The sequence below is a fragment of the Electrona antarctica genome, assembly GCF_951216825.1.
Source record: "Electrona antarctica genome assembly, chromosome: 5".
Classification (NCBI taxonomy): Eukaryota; Metazoa; Chordata; class Actinopteri; order Myctophiformes; family Myctophidae; genus Electrona; species Electrona antarctica.
In genome coordinates, this window is record NC_136810.1 from 13,907,101 (window position 1) to 13,928,878 (window position 21,778).

Genomic DNA, 21,778 nt, shown 5'->3' on the forward strand with positions numbered 1-21,778 from the left:
TTAAAAAAAATAACACAAAACAAAAACAGTTCACCATCATCACCCCACTCATGTGGGACAAAGGATGAGCTGGGAATGGGTGACAGCATCATTGAGAGAACACAGCCAAGGAGGGGGACAAGCTGCCTTGCTCTGAAACAAGCATCAACTGCTTTCTGAAATCTGTCGCCGGCACTGAAAGTCACTTGGGTGATGGGTGTCGTCATTAACTGCAAACGTACGTAGGTACATATTATTATGGCTCTTTGCTCTCCTCCTCACCCCCTCGAGTTCGGTACAAAAAAGTAATAGCTTCAAACATACTGCTTTGCTGGAGTGAGTGGCGACTCTGGTTCAAGTCTTGTTTTTTCCTCATTTTAGGGCATTGGATATAAAGGTAAGGGCAATCAATGTGTAGCGTAGGTACAATGAACAAGGAGGCTAGGAAGGATTCTGATTAGCGTTTCAGTTATTTGATCCACGTGCATGGCCAGAGGCTGTCTTGATCATCTGTACATCAACCTCTTTACGAAAACTACTTGTCCTGTGTGTAGGTCCATGTGATGGAGTGGAGATCTAGCCTCGTTCAAACTTAGTTGCGTGCCGGTGAAGGTGTACCAAAAATAGCCTCGGCGCACGAAGCGACGCTCATCCAAGCATAAATCAGGCATCATTGTGTCAAGAGAACAATCCCCCTCTCCTCTCGATGGTGGATGGATGGATATAAAAAAGAGCTCTCGTTCTTCCGACCACAAATCAAAGCAAAACTCTTCTCCACTGAAGTGGTTCGACCCTAGCTTTACAGAGGACTCTTCATCCGTCCCCGACGACTCCCTGCCGAAAAGGTTGTTTTGTTTTTGTTTTGAGGCAAGTTCTCTCAAGGCCTCTCCTTCTTACACCTCCTCTCTCCTCCTCAGTCCACACCGTCTCCTTAGTACACATGGCTACTAATGGTCAAAAGGTCTGCCCATAAGTAACATTGTTCGCAGAATGTTTTAATTTGTCATTCATTATAAGAGGGTATTCAAACAATGTAAATTTGCATTTTATTTTTTATATAAAAATACAATTAAACAAGAATACAACCTCGCGATTACATGTCGAGTAAACTTGAGTTGTAGTCATTTTTGGATTTAACATTGATTGGTGTGGTCTGGTGGAAAACTCTATACGACTAAAGCTGTTACTTTTCAAATTCAAAAGTAGCAAAAGTAGCAGATTGTTTTGAGCTTGTAGAATAGATACTATTTGATGCTTTTGTGTGACGCTGTAGTATGATCAAGTAGGACATTAACCCATTTTGACCTGAGATCAGATTCTAAAAATGTCTTCTACATCCTGACAGTTTTTCAATAGCTAAAGCATAACATAATGCTAACGCCAAAAGGGGTTCCCGCCCAAAATGGGTTAATTTATGGGAAAAAAAACACACAAAAAGTTTGAATATGGAGGTTGCTACCTGACAGCAAGTTCAGCAACAATATGTAATATATCGTCACTGGAAAGCATCTATGCCTTTCAGCAACGATATGTAAAACATAATGACTAACCATGTTACTTATGGCGAGGCATGACTTGCTACATCACTACTACTTTTTGACCATTAGAACCCATTGCAGGATTTGGCTAAAAGGACAAGGGGTCTCCTCTTCAGTACATGTCTCTGTAAATCTCCTGCAGGAGGGGGTGCAGCGAGGTGTCCTCCGTCTTCTTGATCTCCTGCACCAGCTGAGCGTGCTCGGTGACCAGCTGCCGCAGGTCGGCCAGCTTCTGCAGCAGCTTGGGGAAGAGGAAGGCGTCGTCCGGGTGGTTGGCCAGTAGGTGGAGCCGCAGCACCTGCACGATGTTCTCCTGCATGACCTCGATGTGAGGCACATTGACCAGCCCTGGACGGTCTGTAGGAGAGAACAATACACTGATGTGAGACACATTGACCAGCCCTGGACGGTCTGTAGGAGAGAACAATACACTGATGTGAGACACATTGACCAGCCCTGGACGGTCTGTAGGAGAGAACAATACACCGATGTGAGACACATTGACCAGCCCTGGACGGTCTGCAGGAGAGAACAATAGACTGATGTAACGGCCGGGCTCCACCGGGCGCGTCAGCGTCGCGTCAGTGTCGCGTCTCCGTCACCGTCAGGGAATGTTCCCTTTTTAATCAATGAAGGGTGGCTCCACTGCCCGCGTTGCGTTGCGTTGACGAGACGCGACGCGTGCATTCAAATTGAACCGGTGCGTTTTTTGACGCACGCGACGGAGACGCAACGCGTCCGGTGGAGCCCTGGCGTAAGACAGTGGAACAAGAGGCTGAAAAACAGCCCAAAGACTCGCACATCAAAAACCTAATAGGCTGGGTGCCGGATCAAAAACACAGTCATAGTTCAAGAATAAAAAAGTCTGCACACCATTTTCTGCTCCCAGAATTCCAGAAATATCTTTACTTGAAAAGTGGTAACGTTACCGTCTGCCAGCCTCTCCATTCTCCTGCTCAACAACTACTGAATACTGATGTTATAATATAGAATGGAACTTTCAGGGAAGACAGTGATAAACTATACAATGGTTGTATTTATGGTCAGCTTAGCTTATCACACAGTGGAGAGCTAATTGGGGCTGGATTGCTTAGAACAGATAGAGGCTAATGAATGTAGGCACCATAATGAATGATGTACCATGCCGCCGGTGCCGCTACACTGTGATATTGCTGCTTGCCCCAATAATCCGAGTATTTCTTCCACTACTGCCCACACCAATACCTCCACAACAAACCCTTCTCCACATCTCCTGCACTCATCCTGTATGTATACTGTACCTCCACAGCAGATGATGGCTGCCACAAACAAAGCCAGGTCGCTGTCATCCAGCTCCAGGGAGTTGAACCTCATGGCGAACTGGAACTTGGGCTCCATCATGTCGCTGAAGGGCCGCCGAAGGCTCTTCAGAAACTCGCGGGTGATGAAGCCGGAGCCGTACGCCACCAGCAGGCCGTCCTTGTTCATGCAGGACGCCAGCATGGCGAACAGAGCCTCATACACCCCATACTTCAGCAGCGTCACCTTGGGGGGGCGGAGGGAGGGAGGGGTTATCGTTAAGGATTTCAGCAATTCCGATTCTGCTCATTGATGCCGGTTCGTATCGATTCCCCCGGAGGAACAGATGTGAACGATACAACATGCGGCCCCAAGGGAAGCTTCATGAATATATTGCCAAATATCTGCAATATTTGGGCTGTCAACGGCCGGCGGAATTATTCTTTTGACATACAGCATCGCCGAACAAACGCTATATGGAAGCTAGGCTTGGGCCTAGCTTCCTTTGATATCGATATTGATAACGTGAATAATACCGCGATAATCGGTATTATCGGTATTATCTCCTCTCCTCTCCTCTCCAGTCAAAATTTCCCCTCCCCTCCCCTCCCCTCTCCTCTCCAGTCAAAATTTCCCCTCCAATCCCCTCCTCTCCTCTCCTCTCCAGTCAAAATTTCCCCTCCCCTCCCCTCCCCTCCCCTCCCCTCCTCTCCTATTTACATGACGGTAAAATTACGATATTAGTATTATGACGGTATTCGGTATTATTGAGTGGTGTTTTATATACTCTGCGATATTACCGGTATTATTTATATACTCTGCGATATTACCGGTATTGATTTAAAATATCGCGGTAAACGGTAATATCGGTATATTGCCCAAGCCTAATGGAAGCCTACCTGGTCGTTGAGGTCCAGACCAGAGAAGCCCGGGACGGACTTGGCAAACTCGGTGAGCTCGGTGACCGTCTCCACCGACGTACACTGGCAGCAGTGGAAGATCCGGACCTCGGCCTCACGGTCCTTCAGGACCCCCGCGCTGCCCACCATCTTGGCAATCAGGGTCTGCTCTGCCAGCTGGAGGGTCTCCATGTCATGGATGACAAAAGGCTGGAGGAGGAGGAGGAGATAGTATGCTTTAACCCATTGAGATGTCTTCTAAATCCTGGGTTTTCTGAAAAACCTGTTTCTATGTCAGTGGTTCTCAAACTATTTCATGTCAAGGACCCCAAAAGTTACATGTAATAATTGGCCACCGACCGAACGCCCCCATCTGAAAATAAGTTGTTCCAGGGACCCACAAGCTCAAAGTGCGGTACTTGGTTCCGCGCTATGAGCTTGTATATCTGCTATTTTTTAACAGCTAAAGTTTAAACTTAAGTAATGGTTAAAGTGCTAAAAGGCTAAAGGTGACACAGATGCGTTCCAGGTCTTAATGGGTTAAGACACTGTTTCCCAAACAGTGGGTAAATTCTCAGTGTTTATTTAAAGGGGAAAACCACCCATTTTCAACATTTTACTATGTCATTAATGTACCTTAGAGCTGTTGTGTGGAAATAATAAAAAAGTCCCCCGATTTTGTGTTTCATAGAACTGTAATTATGAAAAGAATCATTAACATGGTGAAACACATCTTGATGATGAAACACATCTTGATGATGAAACACATCTTGATGATGAAACACATCTTGATGACATCATCAAGATGTGTTTCACCATGTTAATGATTCTTTTCAGACCTCTAGTTCTAGGAAACACAGAATGGGGGAACTTTTTTATTATTTCCACACAACAGCTCTAAGGTATATTAATGACATAGTAAAATGTTGAAAATGAGTGGAATGCCCCTTTAACTGTTAAAGCGTTTGGTTCCTAACGACTGTATCAATTTAGCTGGAGACCACTTGAAACTCCCTGAGGGTCCCCTGAAGCCCACATTGAGAAACACTGCTTTGAGGAAACCTAAGTAAAAGAAAAAATACAGTCTAAAGATATTTGTGCGCCGATTTAAATATGGAATAATCTTGCTCTGTGTTAATCATAAATTTTAAAGGAATACTTCACCCCAAAAATGATCAGTTAGTACTTTCATTTGGAAAAGAGTGTCAGATTAAATAAATACAAATAAAAAGCTAAATTGAAAAACTGAATGACTATGCATTATAAAATATTGAATACAGAAGAAACTTGGCCAATGTGTTAAAAGATTAGCTGATGTTAAAATAAAGGCAAAACAAACTGGACTCGTACAGTATCGGTATTCGGTGGCATATACTATACATTAGGCACAGAAAATATGTTGTGTATGAAAACACTTAAGATTCTACATGGACGCCAACTATGACGGTATTTTATAAGTTAGCAAAGGAGCTATAGCAGCAAGTGTCAAAGAGAGATTTATGGGGCACACAAAGAAATAGCTTTCCACTTCAGGAGCTAAGTGGGGGCTTACTAGAATGACAGCCAACTTCAAAACATTCCTACCCAACACAGGACAACAAAAAGAAGATGAGTCCACTTGAAACTATGTTCCAAATGATAGTTAAACCTCTGTGGACACCAATATATATATATAAAAAATACTAAACTCCCAATTAAAGACTATTATGTTAGAAAGCCTGCTATATGGCATCATATAAAAGTAAGCCTGGGATAGGCCATGTTTGGCCTGTGAGTCGACACTGAGCTATAGAGGGTTTCATCTGGGATCGTTCCCACAGCAGTGAAGACTACGTTACGTATGTGGGAGCATTCTGGCGGGGGTCCCCCAGGGGTCTGTATTTGGTCCCCTCCTTTTTTGAAAACAGGGGAAACAGCCAGCACTCATTGATTGCATTTGCATTTGCCTCACCCAGAAAAGTAACAGACCCGTTAGGACCTGATGGGTCTTCCTCACAGACCCGTTAGGACCTGATGGGTCTTCCTCAGCACTAACAGACCCGTTAGGACCTGATGGGTCTTCCTCAGCACTAACAGACCCGTTAGGACCTGATGGGTCTTCCTCAGCACTAACAGACCCGTTAGGACCTGATGGGTCTTCCTCAGCACTAACAGACCCGTTAGGACCTGATGGGTCTTCCTCAGCACTAACAGACCCGTTAGGACCTGATGGGTCTTCCTCAGCACTAAAAATAGCAGGTCGACAAGCTCGAAACACGGCAGCTCAAAACACGTCGATTCGCACCGCATTTCGACCTTACAGATGTGATATTTCTGGTACACACGATACACGCAACACCATAGTTGAGAATGCCTGTATTGGCACACGTCAGCATTCTTCTGACACTGATTGACAGCACATGGTAGAGAAAGACATCAAATCACAGACACAGAGAGAGTGAACAGTAAGACTGTTGTCTTGAGCAGGGTGGGCGGTGGACAGTGCTTAATAACTTACAGCTACAGCCAAAGAAACAAAAGCCCAGAGTTGATAAGGACGGAATGTAATCCTAAATTGAATGTGAAGGAGGATCACACACCCTCACATACTGTGCTGTCTTTTCAACAGTGGTGGAACGTAACAAATACATTAAAGACTGAGACTTGCCGTGGAATCCAACCCACGGCAAGTCTCAGGGCAGACACTGTAATCACAAGGTCACTGAGCTGGTTCTATACTATAGACCAGGGGTTCTCAACCCGGGGGGGGGGGGGTCGCCAAATAATTTTGGGGGTTCCCCAAATTATTAAAAAAAAAGAAAAAAAAAGGGGGGGGGGGGGGGTTTGGTTTGTTTTTTTTGCAACTGAATGGCTGGAAAATGGAAATGAAGAGTTTACATATAGTACATGCATAGACCTTCCCTGATTATATCTGGTTTCAGTATTTATTTATGGTGTATTGTCTCTATTATTAAGGTTATTGTAGCAGTCAATTTATATTGGGCGTCGGGAGGGGGCGGGGGTCCCGTGACATTGCCAAAGCATTTCCGGGGGTCCCCGGCCAAAAACGTTGAGAACCCCTGCTATAAACAACTGGTTCCCAAACACTGCACACACATTTTATGAGTCCCTTGTTTTTTGGTTTCCTACATTTTGTTTTTAATCATTACTCCAAAGCGTTTTCAAAAAACATTCCCAAACATGAATTCATGAATTAAGAACAAAGTCAATGATTTGTTCAGTAATTTCATGAAGAAATCAAAGGAAAGAAATCGAAGCAATTCCATAAATCAAAACAAATGTTTAAGAAGGAGTGAAATTAGCCGATCTACAAGCTCATAACGTGACACCAAACGACGCGTTGTGAGCTTGTAGATCTGCTATTTTCATTAGTTTGAACTGCTATTTTCACTAGTTTGGGGGATTTCTCTTTTGGGTCACAGGCTAAAGAGTTTGGGAATCACTGCTAAGACCACCAATTACCTACTGTACGTTTTGACCCATATTTGAGACTCTATATAGGACCAGAAAGGTTTTGAACGTGGGTGGTGTACTTCAGCTGACCTTCCCTTTCTGAACAGAGCAGAACTCTGGGCTGTGGACCCCGATGCCACCCAGGAGGGAATGTGTTCAGCCACACACCAGAGATGGAGCTGGAAACACTTCAGGGAGAGGAGGGAGCCAGTGGAAACTAACTAAGTACAGTACATTTACTCAAGTACTGTACTTACTGTAAGTATAATTTCTTAATTACTTTACTTAAGTCCATTTTTTCAATACTTTATACTTCTACGCCACTACATCTCAGAGGAAAATATTGCTACTTCACTATAATTATTTGAAAACTTTAGTTACAAGCTACTTTTGTAATTTGCTACTGAATGTAATTCCCTATGCTGCTGGTTTTTGTATTGTATTGTCCTTTTTGTTTTTGTATCTATGGTTGTCTGTATATGTTGAGTATGAACCAAGACAAATTCCTATCAACTTGTTGACATGGCAAATAAATTCTTGAACCTTTGTTTTCTTTCTATTTTTACTTTGCAATACATGATTGCAAAAAAAGTATGACCTATTTAACACCACGGCTATTAAAAATAAATAAAGCAGATCTACAAGCATAACGGCATGTTGTTGTGAGCTTGTAGATCTGATATCTTCTATCAATTTTTAAAACCTTTGGAAAAAATAATTTAGTCAAATAAAGTTTTGAAAGCAGGACTGTTACTTGTAACAGAGTTGGCATTGTGGTATTACTTTTACTTAAAAGTATTTCATGGAGGGAGGGCTGGACAGAGATGGAGGGATGGATGGAAGGAAGGGAGGAGTGGTGAGCTCAACACAGTGGCTCTTTATATCATTTCAACAGAAACAGATGATTCCTTGTCCAGCGTACAGGCTGGCTGGCTTTTGCCACTGATATTGAGCAAGTATATTTCTGTCATCGGGTTGGCTGCTCCGCACTCTGTTTTTAGGCCATTAGCTGCCAGCTCATATTGAGACATGAGGACAAATTTGGGTTTATTCGTTTCGGCACACTCAAGATAGATATATACAACAACAAAAACTATGATGAGACAAAAAAATAAAAAATAAAAGGTCCCAATGGGAGGTGATAAACGTTGCATGAAAAGCCTCTAATCTTTCCCGGTTAAGAAATTGTTCTAAGAAGGCAAGAACATTTGAACATTAGCAATCCACAAGTGGAACATTACGAACGGTACAGACACAGCTAGTGTCTGACTCATCCCCCCCCAGCACACCACACAGTGACTTGGACAGTCCCTTGGGGGTCTGACCCTTGTAATGTTCCGTTTTGTCCGGTTCATTGGGATTATTGACTCCTGCTCGACACTTGCACACATGGACTACTGGGGATACTGGGGATGTAAACTACTGGACCGTGACAGATTGACACATTGACAAATGACTGTTAATAACCACTTGGACCCTAGATGGAAACAAACCTGGGGTGGCGGGACCTTCTCGGTTGTCCCCCGTCCCCCCCCCTGCAACTCACATAAAAGCTGTCCCCAGGGGGCCACGATTAAAACCCACACTCAAAACCCAACTTTTCAGACCTGCATTCGCTACCCAATTCCAATGCCCCTTTTCTACCTTTTATTTCTATATATGTTTCTTCTTTGCGTTTTAAGAAATAGAAAATAATGTTCTTAGTTTTTAACCCTTTAACTTGTTTTTCCTAATAAAATTGATATTTAGTTTCTGTTTTGTAAAGCGACTATGAGGACCTAGAAAAGCGCTATATAAATTCTATGTATTATTAGATATACCGGTACTTCTATACCGGGATCCCCCAGGGCCCTATATATGCTAAGGCAACAGCGATCCGGTTTGATATCAATAATAAAGCTTATCAGACGGAACGTTATGCCAGAAGCAGTTGCCGGTTGGATTCCAACTGGCGGAACCTTCCGTCAGAAGCAGTACATTTGTTAAGTTGACCTACAGGTGTGCTGGTCTTGCCAGTGAGGATGGTCCTGGCCTTGGCTTTGTTCATGTTGAAGTTCTTGAGGTAGGCCTCGTAGATCTGCCTGGCCAGGGTCTTCTGGTCGGCCACCTGGGGGTCTTCCACGTCCCTGTCCCCCGTCACCATCTCCGCCTTCAGCTTCAGCTTCTCCGACTGGGGCATCCGGCCGAAGCGGATGGCTGTGGAGAGAGAAGAGCACCCCAATGTTACCTCACAGTGGAAGAGTGATGCAGAGATCAGCGGCTCCCACAACCAGGTTGGCACAATATGCATGTGAATCATCATGTCTGTCTGTCTCTGTTTAAAAAGTATCAGATATTTATTAAGCATTAGTACACAATGAACAGATGCATCACAAAACATCCCAGCAGACAGTCAGCTGTGATGGAGTGCACTGTGTGCATAGTGGTACTACAACGTTGTTTTTGTTCTACAACAACACTTAAAGACAGTCTGATCCGGAGAGACTAATTAGATAACACCTGAATGCTTTTAACCACGCGCGCGCACCACACACACACACACACACACAGTGACAGAGCCAGGCAGCTAGGACCCGCCCAGAATGGGACCTCATTAGATCCTCACTAAGTGGATGAGCAGTGTGTAAAGCAGGTAAGAAGTGCACACTGGAGCGCTGGCCAGGAGCCAAAAGAAATGAAGAGGAGAGACACTGAGTGGAGCTAAACACGCTTTAAGTCCCAGGGGGAAGGGATGCAACTTCGACCTCACTGGGGGGGAGAGAGAGAGAGAGAGAGACAGAGAGAGAGAGAGCCTAGGTGAGGAGGGAGGATGCAAATGGAGGTGGGCAGGCTATTATGTTCTGTCATTTCCAGTGTGGAAGAAGTCCTCAACCCCAGGATTGTTGGGAAGCAACAATAGATGGGTATTGGGTATGCGTGTGATATCATCAACATACCCGGAAGTTACGCGGGACTGCCTACTGAGTGGCAAAAAAAAAACGACTTTCTGGCCTTGACAGCCCATACATACAAACAGAAAAGTCCTATCTGATTGCATTAAATTATGACGTTAAACTCGATCTTCAATTCACTTTGCCACTCTTCCACTTACACATAAAGTGTGTGCGCGTGCACGCGCGTGCGTGCGTGCGTGCGTGTGTGTGTGTGTGTGGAGGGGGGGCGACGACGACGACAGACAGGGGTTAAAGGAGCATTCCACTCATTTTCAACATTTTACTATGTCATTAATATACCTTAGAGCTGTTGTGTGGAAATAATAAAAAGTCCCCCCCATTCTGTGTTTTCTAGAACTGGAGATCTGAAAAAAATCATTAACATGGTGAAACACATCTTGATGATGTCATCAAGATGGGTTTCACCATGTTAATGATTTTTTTCATACTTACAGTTCTAGGAAACACAGAGTGGGGGGACTTTTTTATTATTTCCACACAACAGCTTTAAGGTATATTAATGACAGTCAAATGTTGAAAATGAGTGGAATGCCCCTTTAAGTGCTCAGGGACACTTGGGCACACAGACCAGGCGAGGCCTCTCTATGCACCCAGGTACTGCACAAGCAACAGCAGCAGCAGCTACAGTATAGGGTTAGGAGAAGGTAACAAACCAGCCCTCACAGGCTCACAGCAGCATGGCATCACTGAAGCATTCATTACACTTCATCTTGTCTGAACAGGTGATCTGCAGCAAGCTGTTGTACTTTAACAGACAGAATATTATGATTGTGTAATGTGGTTGTTTTTCTCTTAAACAGATGTCGATATTGAACGAGGTCATTCAGCTATATTAAGAACCATGGACATAGTATTCCCACAAAGCAGGGTTTATCGTTACATTGTAACAGAGTGGCTCCTCCTCCATGTGTCCTCCTGTCCGTTATTTAAAGTCCATGTCTGGACATGATCTAGTTACATGATCTTTGTTGTGCGTAATCTTAGTAGCCTGATTAATCCACACAGAACTGTTTAAAGTCATACTGGGTAGATACCCGGCCTATACTTATACTGCATGTTGTTTTGTTTACTGTTGAGTGAGAAAACAATGCATTTTTGAATATTAAGCAAATCTCTATTTTCACTGGTGCATTACCGGCCTTAAACTTCTTTGCCTTTTTCTTTTTTACTATTTTGAAAAACATTTTTTAATAGTTCAAATCTAGTAGCAATAGTTCCAATCTAGAAGCAACATGTTTTTCAAAATACAAAAAAGGCAAATAATAAAAAAGGCAAAAACTGGGCCCTTAAGTGTGTAACAACAGTACAGGATGAAACGGTGATATGTTTTCTTATAAAATGGCAAACTTCCTGCATCCTCAGCAGCAGCTGTGCGATCAATAGATGATCAATAATAGCCTCGACGACTTATAAAACTTCCGTTATGAGCCAAACTACAGTCCTGTGGTCTCTCCGAAACCCACCCGACCTCACAGGATCACTTAACATTTCCCTCTCCAGTGTCCTTCCCCGACCGCACTCACATTACCACCCTATATGAAACCCAACACACACACAGCCACCCACCCACCCACCCACCCACACACACACACACCCACACCCACACGAAGTGCCATTGACAGAAATACTACAGCTGAGTGTAGGCGCTCTATCGTCAACATAACCTAGGGCACACACCCCCCTACTACGGCACCGGTTCGGGGAACACCAGAGGTCCAAACGGACCCTTACGGGGTCCATCACACAAATGGAAACTTTTGCCTTTCATGACAACTTCCAACTTGGTTATGAATGCCTGCACTCATGATGCAGTTGTCCTATGCATGAGGACCAGTATGGAGTCACATAGGAAGCAGAGTAACTGTGGAACAAACTCCCCACTGCAGTTAGAACTGCATTAGGACCAGTATGGAGTCACATAGGAAGCAGAGTAACTGTGGAACAAACTCCCCACTGCAGTTAGAACTGCAGACTGACTCCCAAAGACTCACCTCTTCAGAGTCTTCAGGCTTAGGCCGTAGCACTCGACCTGGCCTCGACGACCATGCAGTCTTGTGCAAAGGTTAAAATGCCATTTAGAATGCATGATATTTAGATATTAAAAACTATAGTTTTTATAGTTGTACATATTCTTCTACTGTTTAGACTGATGCTAGGATCTTGGCTATGATCCTAGATTACTGAGGCGCTACACTGTCTCTATGCATTCTATGTAGGTGTTTAGCTTACTAATTGTAAATCGCTCTAGATTAACCCATTTAGACTTAAAACACCAAAAGGGGTTTCCGCCCAAAATAGGTTAAAGGGATATTTCACTTTCAAATTCTGACAAAAGTGAATATCCCTTTAAGAGCATCTGCTACATGCCTACATTGTAGAGTAGGGGAAAAAAAGAGGAAGCAGAGTAAAGTCCAACTGATATCGCTACGGACGATATTTGACCAGTATATTAGGGCTGTCACGATTACAAAATTTAAGTTGACGATTAATTGCCATACAAATAATTATGATTATCGATTTAATTGTGTTTTTGGCATTGAACATGCATGGGAATATATGAATACAAAATATATGCGTTGGCCTTTTAGGCATCATAATACTTATTTCTTAAATGTATTATCTGCAGAATATGTAACCTAGTGAAATGTATTCTTTTGTGTGTCTATTATTTATACTGTACGTAGTATTTGTTTTTGTCTTGTTTAGATGTGTTTTTTCACGGGTTTGAGGGGTGGGGGGGACCCGGGGGAGGTGTTGGAGTATACCACTGCATTGTTTTATGTACTAGTCATGTGCTCAAGACAGATCCGTCCGATATTTCATATTCCATCCTGATTGGCTAACATTAGCTTTCAAAATGTGCAGGATTGGCCCGTTTTTAACAAAAAGCCTCAAATCATGAACGCAGCGTGCAATTTACGTGAAATCTTTCACAGACTTTCTACTAGGCTGAGGAATATATTCCACCCTTTTCACATTGGCCTGTTATAGCGCCACCAACAGGTGGATTTTTGCAAAACACATTTTTGGAACAAAATGCCTCAAATCATCCAATTGCCATTCAAGGCATAAGAAGAAATGGCAACATTTTCACATTGGCTTATTATAGCGCCACCAGGAGGCCACACAAGGGGCACTTCTGCCCATTCTTTGTCAGGCATGCCCAAATATGGAGTCTATGCAGATTGAATGATGTCAGAACAGGCGAGATCCATATATGGAGATATAGGATTGATCAAGTAGATGCTTTTGTGCTGGTCCTGATAACCAGCTATCCGACGGACTCAACACCGGTCACTGCACTCCCTGTGGGGGTGTGGAACGTGTGTGTTTGAGGTCGGTGGGGCGAACGGTTCTCGAGTTAGGTGGATTACAGACATACACATGATAGTGACTTTGTGCATTTATAGATAGATAATATAAAATCAATAAAAATACCTTGATAAAAAATAGCTACATCTACAAGCTTACAACGCTTTACAAATATATTAACATTTTTCAACGTGGAAACGATTATGAAGATTATGCAAAATAATTGTGATTATCTCAAATAAATCTGATTAGACGATTATGTAATACTTCAGTATTGGCAATTATGCAGCTTGGTTTTTAACCACTTACAACATGGCGACCCTTTTTCAGGCCCTGTTTCAGCCATCTCATTCTATAAAAACTTAAATCATTTATAATATCTTTACAAAATTATTAGAATGGATTTTGCATGTGTGGACAAAATGAGTGTCAAAATATGGGCGATCGAAGGTTTAGGACTCTCCCAAATCGAGATAAGACATCAATTTACAATTTAGGCATTTAGCAGATGGTCTTAATCCAGAGCAATTTACAATTAGCAAGAACAACACAAGGTAATACATCAAATACATAGGAATAGTCATGAGTCAAACTAAGAACCTATCATCCGTTTAACAGTAGCATATCTGTACATTGAAACTATGTCGGGGGGTGGATCAGACATTGAAGATATGGGGGTGCCATCACCCATCATCAGACCCATAAATGTGTCATGGGTCTGGGCTCACATATTGTGGACTTGCACTTTAACCACCAGACTCAGACCAAAAGCCATGTCTGTATTTGTATGCTCAGTCTTTGAGTAAACGCTCCAATGATATTAACCTTTTGGATCTTGACATTAGGCAGGCACGCGTGCACGGGTCTGTGTGTGTGTGTGTGTGAGAACACAGCTGCGCACACACACACAAACAAACACACACAGGTGATCAGTGCATTCTATTTCAGTGCATTGTGACCAGCAGGACATAGACCTTGGCCAGAGGTCAACATGCCATGCTGTATGTTGAAACGGAGTAAACAACATGCCAGACACAATGCCAGACTGTGAGGGCAGTGGAACACTGTCCCTAATACTCAAACACTGATGACATCCACCCGAACTAGCACAGTGGTTACAATACGTACACTACCATAGTTCCATTGATCCAAGCCGGAACACTATGGCTTCAAAATCATGACAGTTTTCTGATGTTTCTATGGCAGTGGTAATAACACTTTTTCATGTCAAGGCCCCCGGAAATGATAAAGTAATCTATATCAGCAAAGATGAGTTAAAAAGGGGTGTGCATAACTTTTTTGGGCTGGTTCTCAGAGGAGCAACTGGAGATATCTACGTATATTGACCCATCTGTGTAAGGGAAGCAGACTGCCATTTCCCTCTGCCCATTGATCCGGTCCTGCGTTCACTGTACGCCCTGACCTTGGACAGAAATGTCACACATACAGTGTTGGACAAGTTAATCTTTACGCTAATACACTAAGTAATAATAATGTCACATGACCTGGCATCAAGAGTAACTAGTTACACTACAAGTTATATTACTACTGTATGTTGCTGATGGGAATTACATATTACATTACATATTATCTCATACTATAGGCTCAATAGTCTGTCTCAGCCACATACAAAACACTCACTGGAACTTTAGTAACTCGAAGTTACTTGGATTAAAAATACTGTTTAGGTAATTGTTGCACTACTACTGGGTAAAGTAATAACATTAAACAATCTCAGCATTAGCTCCTCCTTTCCTAATGCATTTTTTATTCCTACTAACTACTACGCTGCATGTTTAAAGTACGGTACGGTCCTACTAACTGCTACACTGCATGTTTAAAGTACGGTACGGTCCTACTAACAACTACACTGCATGTTTAAAGTACGGTAAGGTCCTACTAACTACTACACTGCATGTTTAAAGTACGGTATGGTCCTACTAACTACTACACTGCATGTTTATAGTACGGTATGGTCCTACTAACTACTACACTGCATGTTTAAAGTACGGTACGGTCCTACTAACTACTACACTGCATGTTTAAAGTACGGTATGGTCCTACTAACTACTACACTGCATGTTTAAAGTACGGTACGGTCCTACTAACAACTACACTGCATGTTTAAAGTACGGTATGGTCCTACTAACAACTACACTGCATGTTTAAAGTACGGTATGGTCCTACTAACTACTACACTGCATGTTTAAAGTACGGTACGGTCCTACTAACTACTACACTGCATGTTTAAAGTACGGTATGGTCCTACTAACTACTACACTGCATGTTTAAAGTACGGTATGGTCCTACTAACTACTACACTGCATGTTTAAAGTACGGTATGGTCCTACTAACAACTACACTGCATGTTTAAAGTACGGTATGGTCCTACTAACTACTACACTGCATGTTTATAGTACGGTACGGTCCTACTAACAACTACACTGCATGTTTAAAGTACGGTATGGTCCTACTAACTACTACACTGCATGTTTAAAGTACGGTATGGTCCTACTAACTACTACACTGCATGTTTAAAGTACGGTACGGTACTAAGACTGGCAGATGAATACTGGTCGACAACACCCTGAGCCTCCCTCTCTATTGGTTCAAACAGGGTGAGCTCCCTCCCTATTGGTTCAAACAGGGTGAGCTCCCTCTCTATTGGTTCAAACAGGGTGAGCTCCCTCCCTATTGGTTAAAACAGGGTGAGCTCCCTCTCTATTGGTTCAAACAGGGTGAGCTCCCTCCCTATTGGTTCAAACAGGGTGAGCTCCCTCCCTATTGGTTCAAACAGGGTGAGCTCCCTTCCTATTGGTTCAAACAGGGTGAGCTCCCTCCCTATTGGTTCAAACAGGGTGAGCTCCCTCCCTATTGGTTCAAACAGGGTGAGCTCCCTCCCTATTGGTTCAAACAGGGTGAGTGGGTTCACCCAAGGCATGCACAACAAAACACACACCTCCTGCAGGCATGCAGCGCCAGATATTCAAGCATGTGAGCTTGTAGATCTACATTTTTGAGTGGTGCAAACCACTCCAACAACTGGCTTTGTACCCGTGTACCCGTGTTCGTACCAGAAAAATGAGCATGGTTACTATGGTCACTGACATTACGTCAGACCACAGCTGATCAGGCTATATAAGACCTTGCACCACTCAGTTCACACGGGTGTGATTTTTTTTAATAACCAATGTATAAATATGGATGCAGTTGTTAAAATGATTGTGATGCTGCATCACACATCTTGCTGGGGACCCCAACGCATCACAATGCGACACATGAGCTTGTAGATCAGCTAATTTGTGAGGGCCTTCCAACGACTGGCTTTCGGAATTACGTCACGTGTTTGTTTAGAGCACTTTAAGAGTAGCAGCCAAGTCTATGGACTTTTACTGTTTGTTTTTAGAGCACTTTAAACAAACATTACCAGGCGCCCTGGTAAGTGTGATTTTTGAATATCTAAACCATAAAATATGTTCAAAGTGGTTCAACTTTTCCTCTTTTGATGTCCCCTAAATTCCCTAAAACTGTCACAGACCTCTGGGGGTCCCCGGACCCCGCATTTTTGGAGAGCATTATGTACCACGGCAGGTATGTTGATGGTGTGAATGTACAATGTCAGAGCATGGAGGGATACAGTCGAATCAAATTGCTGAAATGGGAAAACGATAGCATGTTCCTGTTGTCAGCTGGAGACTTGTTTTAACCTGCAACCGAACACCTAAGACTGCTGCTAAAGAGCCTGTTTGTGTGTTGGCACATAACACTCTGTGTATGTGTGTGTGTGTGTGTGTGTGTGTGTGTGTGTGTTGTGTTGAGGGCCAAACTACTGAGGAACAATGCAAGTCGTGAATGATGCAAGTTGTGAATACATGCCCCACTGGTTACTGTATGTATTACCCGTAGGGCCTGTCACAATTACGCAATTACGCAACGCTTTTTGCAATTGCAATGCTAGTTGCAATTATTTGCGATAATCGCAATTAGTTTTTGCATAATCGTCATAAATAGTAGAAATAGCAAATCTATAAGTTCAAAACATAGATGGGCTAAGACAGCTATCCCTACTATTATTTTTTTTGCATATCTGCCCTGTGCACCTTTGCTTTTTACAAATCCTTAAAGCCAAACAGAAATGTACATTTTATTCATAATGTTATTAAACGACATGTCACTGTCAATTTTTCAAAATGTCATAATCATGACAATCATGTGTGTTTCATCTCTGTGATAACCCGGACATGTTTACATCGTTGACTGACAGCTAATAGACCAGATGGTGTTGTGGTCGATGAGTCCAGAGGAGTGTCTCTATTAGAGATAGCCTACACCTTTGACCCCTGCCTAGAGGAAGCTTTTATGACCAAGGTCACTAAAGACCAACCACTTCTACACACCATCTCAGATATCTTTTTACATATTTGGCAGTCTAGGAAGGACATAACATTTCTCGATTCTGTGGATGGTGGTGCATGGCCGTTCTTTAGTTGGAGTGATTTGTCTGGTTGATTCCGATAACGAACGAGACTCCGGCTTGTTAACTAGTTTCGCGGCCCCGTGTGGTCGGCGACTAACTTCTTAGAGGGACAAGTGGCGTTCAGCCACACGAGAAGGAGCAATAACAGGTCTGTGGTGTTGTTAGAAGGTTTCAAGAACTTGGGATGCCCAAAAAGGAGGCAAAAAGGCTAGCAAAGAATTGTCTGTCTCTACCATAATTGGTAGCAGACACATATGGCGGAGACGCTGTTACTTATACCGACAGAGTACTGAGTGATATCCTTATAGGATCATGAAGACATTATGCCATGATTTTGTGAATGCAACCTTAACTGTACCTTTAACATTTGTGTCCTGGACTGGTACTCTCCTTTATGGTGAGTAGAATAAATTGTTAATGTGCATGTGTGCGTGCGTGCGTGCGTGCGTGCGTGCGTGCGTGCGTCTCACCGTTGTGGGACATGCCCACAGACAGGCACTTCTGGAAGCGGCAGAATTGGCACTTGTTGCGGTTCTTCTTCTGTATCTTGCAGCGTCGCTCACACTTATCATACTCCAGCTTTAGACGGATGGTTCTCCTGAAGAACCCCTGCATGGTGGAACAGAAGCATTGTTCAAATCAAACCCAAACCCTGCAGTCTCACTAAGTTAGTATTGTCAATGTTTAACACTCCTCCTAGTGTTGGGGTTAATTATTATTTTTTTACATTTACAATCTTTGAACACCATAGGACAGTGGTTCACACATTGTTTACAATCTTTGAACACCATAGGACAGTGGTTCACACATTGTTTTCAATCTTTGAACAACATAGGACAGTGGTTCACACATTGTTTTCAATCTTTGAACACCATAGGACAGTGGTTCACACATTGTTTTCAATCTTTGAACACCATAGGACAGTGGTTCACACATTGTTTACACTCTTTGAACACCATAGGACAGTGGTTCACACATTGTTTACACTCTTTGAACACCATAGGACAGTGGTTCACACATTGTTTACAATCTTTGAACACCATAGGACAGTGGTTCACACATTGTGTTCATGCCAAGGACCCCCACATTGATATACAGTGTATTTGGCTGCAGACCCCCATCTGAAAAGGTTTTTTTTTGCTAGGGAAGAGAAGATTTATGAAAAAATATATATATAAATTTACACCAGTCTGAACTGAGTGGTGCTGTGTGTGTGTGTGTGTGTGTGTGGCTGCTCAACAGTGACACTTGGTGGCCAAGCAACGCTATTTCCATACTCATACATAGGGACAGACACATAGTTTAAATTATAAAAGTATTTAAAAAAATAATAAACATGTACTGGCCCCCCCTGGACAATCCCCTGCCTCCCTAACAACCCCTGGGGACTCCACTTTGAGAACCAATGCCATAGGTTTAGGGGACATAAAAATGAATATTTGGAATGAAACTAAAAATAAATGGTTAAATGGTTATTAAGTGGTTAAGAGTACAAGTCAAAAGAGCCTTGAATAACCTTATTCTGCGTCCAAATAATCCATCCAGAAGACGCTATTGACCAACTCTCCCCATTAGAAATGAAATGGGAGGTCATTAATCACAATTATTGACTCCCCACCATGTGAGTGGTGGTACGTGACACTATCACCATACACGGTTATCATTTCGCCACCGATTTCCACTGAGTTTACACAATCTCACACAAAGAGCAACATGTGTCTTCTGAGACCAGTCAACATGCTGCAAATGGACAGGGGAATACTGTATTGCTTAATAGCACCATGCAACCAGATTAATAGCTGCCTTCTTATTTCCTCGCAAACCCAGACGTTTTATTTCCTGGAAGAAAGAAAGCAGTAACCAGGAAAATAAACAGAGTCCTCGTAGCATTGCGAACAAACAGACTCTCATAATTCTATACATGGTTAACCATCAAGTGAATTACAATGTGTAACAGAACAATCAAGTGTTGGTTCTGGGTGGAGTTGTCATTCAGGTGATATTACACTACACTATAAATAGAACAAACCGTTGCTATGAAAGAGGGACATGCAAACGCTTGCAGCAATACAATACACACTAGCAAATGAACCATTTGGTTCCATTTGTGACTCGCCTGGACCCCACTTTGTAGCTATGCAAAAGGCACAAAACTACAGTATGTATATAAATCAGGCATATCTCCAACCTTAACTCCTAAACTCTAATCCTTACCCAACATTGAATCTTCTCCTAATTGTAAATGTAAGCCTAACTCCCCAATCATTTTGAACCATAAAAACAGTTTCTCCAATGACCACCAGGGAAATTGTCCTCACAATGTCGGTTTCTGTGGGACACACGCACACACACATGCACGCACGCACGTGTGAGGCCAGCCAGGGCAGCATGCCAGCAGAGCTGTTTCCTGCCAGACATGTGTGTATGACGAGTGTGTGCGTGCAGCCCTGCAGGGGGCCAGTGTGTTGCCACCGTAATAGAGGTCAAACTATTTCTGCCATTTTCCCATGAGTGTAACTGGAGGATAGGTGACTCTGTTCAGACAACTTTTTGTTATGTTCCAAAATATCCTCGAGTGCAATAGGACTCTGCAGCATTCCTTTTTGAGCGGTACTTCCATTATAGTATGTGTCACCAACAACACCATGAAAATGAAAGTCACAAAGTATGGTTTTAAATATGTGGGATGTTTCCATCGGCCACACAAACTGGCCAAACTGGTCATAATAGAGCGTCACAGTCCCACCCCCTTTCATGACGACGCCAGGCCCAGGAAATAATTCCCAATGCATTTTTCCCATAGACATTTCAAAAAGTATTTATTTAAAGACCTTTTAAGCGTTGTGCAAAGCCAACTTGAGTTGTGACAAATCATGACAAACAATATTTTGGACCAAACAAATAATTACAAAGAAGAAAAACAAGAAAAAAAGTGTTGTAACGTGCCATTTTCTTCTTCTTTCTAATTATTTGTTCGGCCCGAAAAATTGTGTTTGTTGTCATGATTTCTCACAACTCGAGTTGGCTTTGTACGAGGCTTAAAAGGTCTTTAAATAAATACTTTTTGAAATGTCTATGAGGAAAATGAACGGGGAATAATTTCCTGGGCCCTGGTAGGGGGCGGGACTGCGACGCTCTATAGACATTAGGAGGTTAGGCAAAAATAGTATATCTACAAGTGCACAAGTGAGCTTGTCGTTCGGATATATTCCATGGCCATTAACTTATAGTCTAGTAGCCAGCCCATAGAGCCCCATTGTGAACCCGGACATGTTGAGTACACCAAGGTTTTATGTTAGAAATGTTTAGTATGGATCCCGAGCATGTAGAAACTGCCGAATGCTAACTTGCATATGTTGAGCAATTTTCATAATTGGCATAATATGTGACCATACCAATTACAACCTATAGAAGGCAAAATATTCAAACTTTCATCATGCTTTATGTAGCATGTGACATGTCAAACTAGGGGGTTTTCATGATGCTGAATCCATTCCAAGCATTAGTTTAGCAAAAAAACACTCATTGGGCTAAAAACGGCCAATGCCGTCATCACAAATTGATGATGTCAGCACATTTGGGCAAGTGGGCATGGCCGTTTTAAGCCCAATGAGTGTTTTTTTTTTTTGCAAAACGAATGCTTGGAATGGATTCAGCATCATGAAAACCCCCTAGTTTGACACATCACATGCTAGATAAAGCATGATGAAATTTTGAATATTTTGCCTTCTATAGGGTTAATGGTATAGTCACATATTATGCCAATTATGAAAATTGCTCAACATATTATGCAAGTTAGCATCCGGCAGTTTCTACATGCTGGGGACCCATACTAAACATTTCTAACATAAAACGTTGGTGTACTCAACATGTCCGGGTTCACTTTTT

At 42.7% G+C, this 21,778-nt stretch overlaps 1 protein-coding gene across 1 annotated transcript in view; it reads right to left on the bottom strand.

Annotated features, from left to right (window-relative positions):
- Positions 1–1,008: 1,008 nt before the first annotated feature.
- The window catches only part of pparab (peroxisome proliferator-activated receptor alpha b), a 57,584-nt gene continuing 36,814 nt past the window's right edge, over positions 1,009–21,778 (bottom strand). Inside the window, exons 4-8 of the mRNA XM_079501317.1 lie at positions 18,361–18,499; positions 9,144–9,343; positions 3,695–3,904; positions 2,798–3,041; positions 1,009–1,874 (exon numbers count right to left, since the gene is read on the bottom strand). Of these exons, the coding sequence (XP_079357443.1) occupies positions 1,630–1,874; positions 2,798–3,041; positions 3,695–3,904; positions 9,144–9,343; positions 18,361–18,499 (1,038 nt within the window). The 3' untranslated portion in view covers positions 1,009–1,629. The remainder of the gene's footprint in view (positions 1,875–2,797; positions 3,042–3,694; positions 3,905–9,143; positions 9,344–18,360; positions 18,500–21,778) is intronic.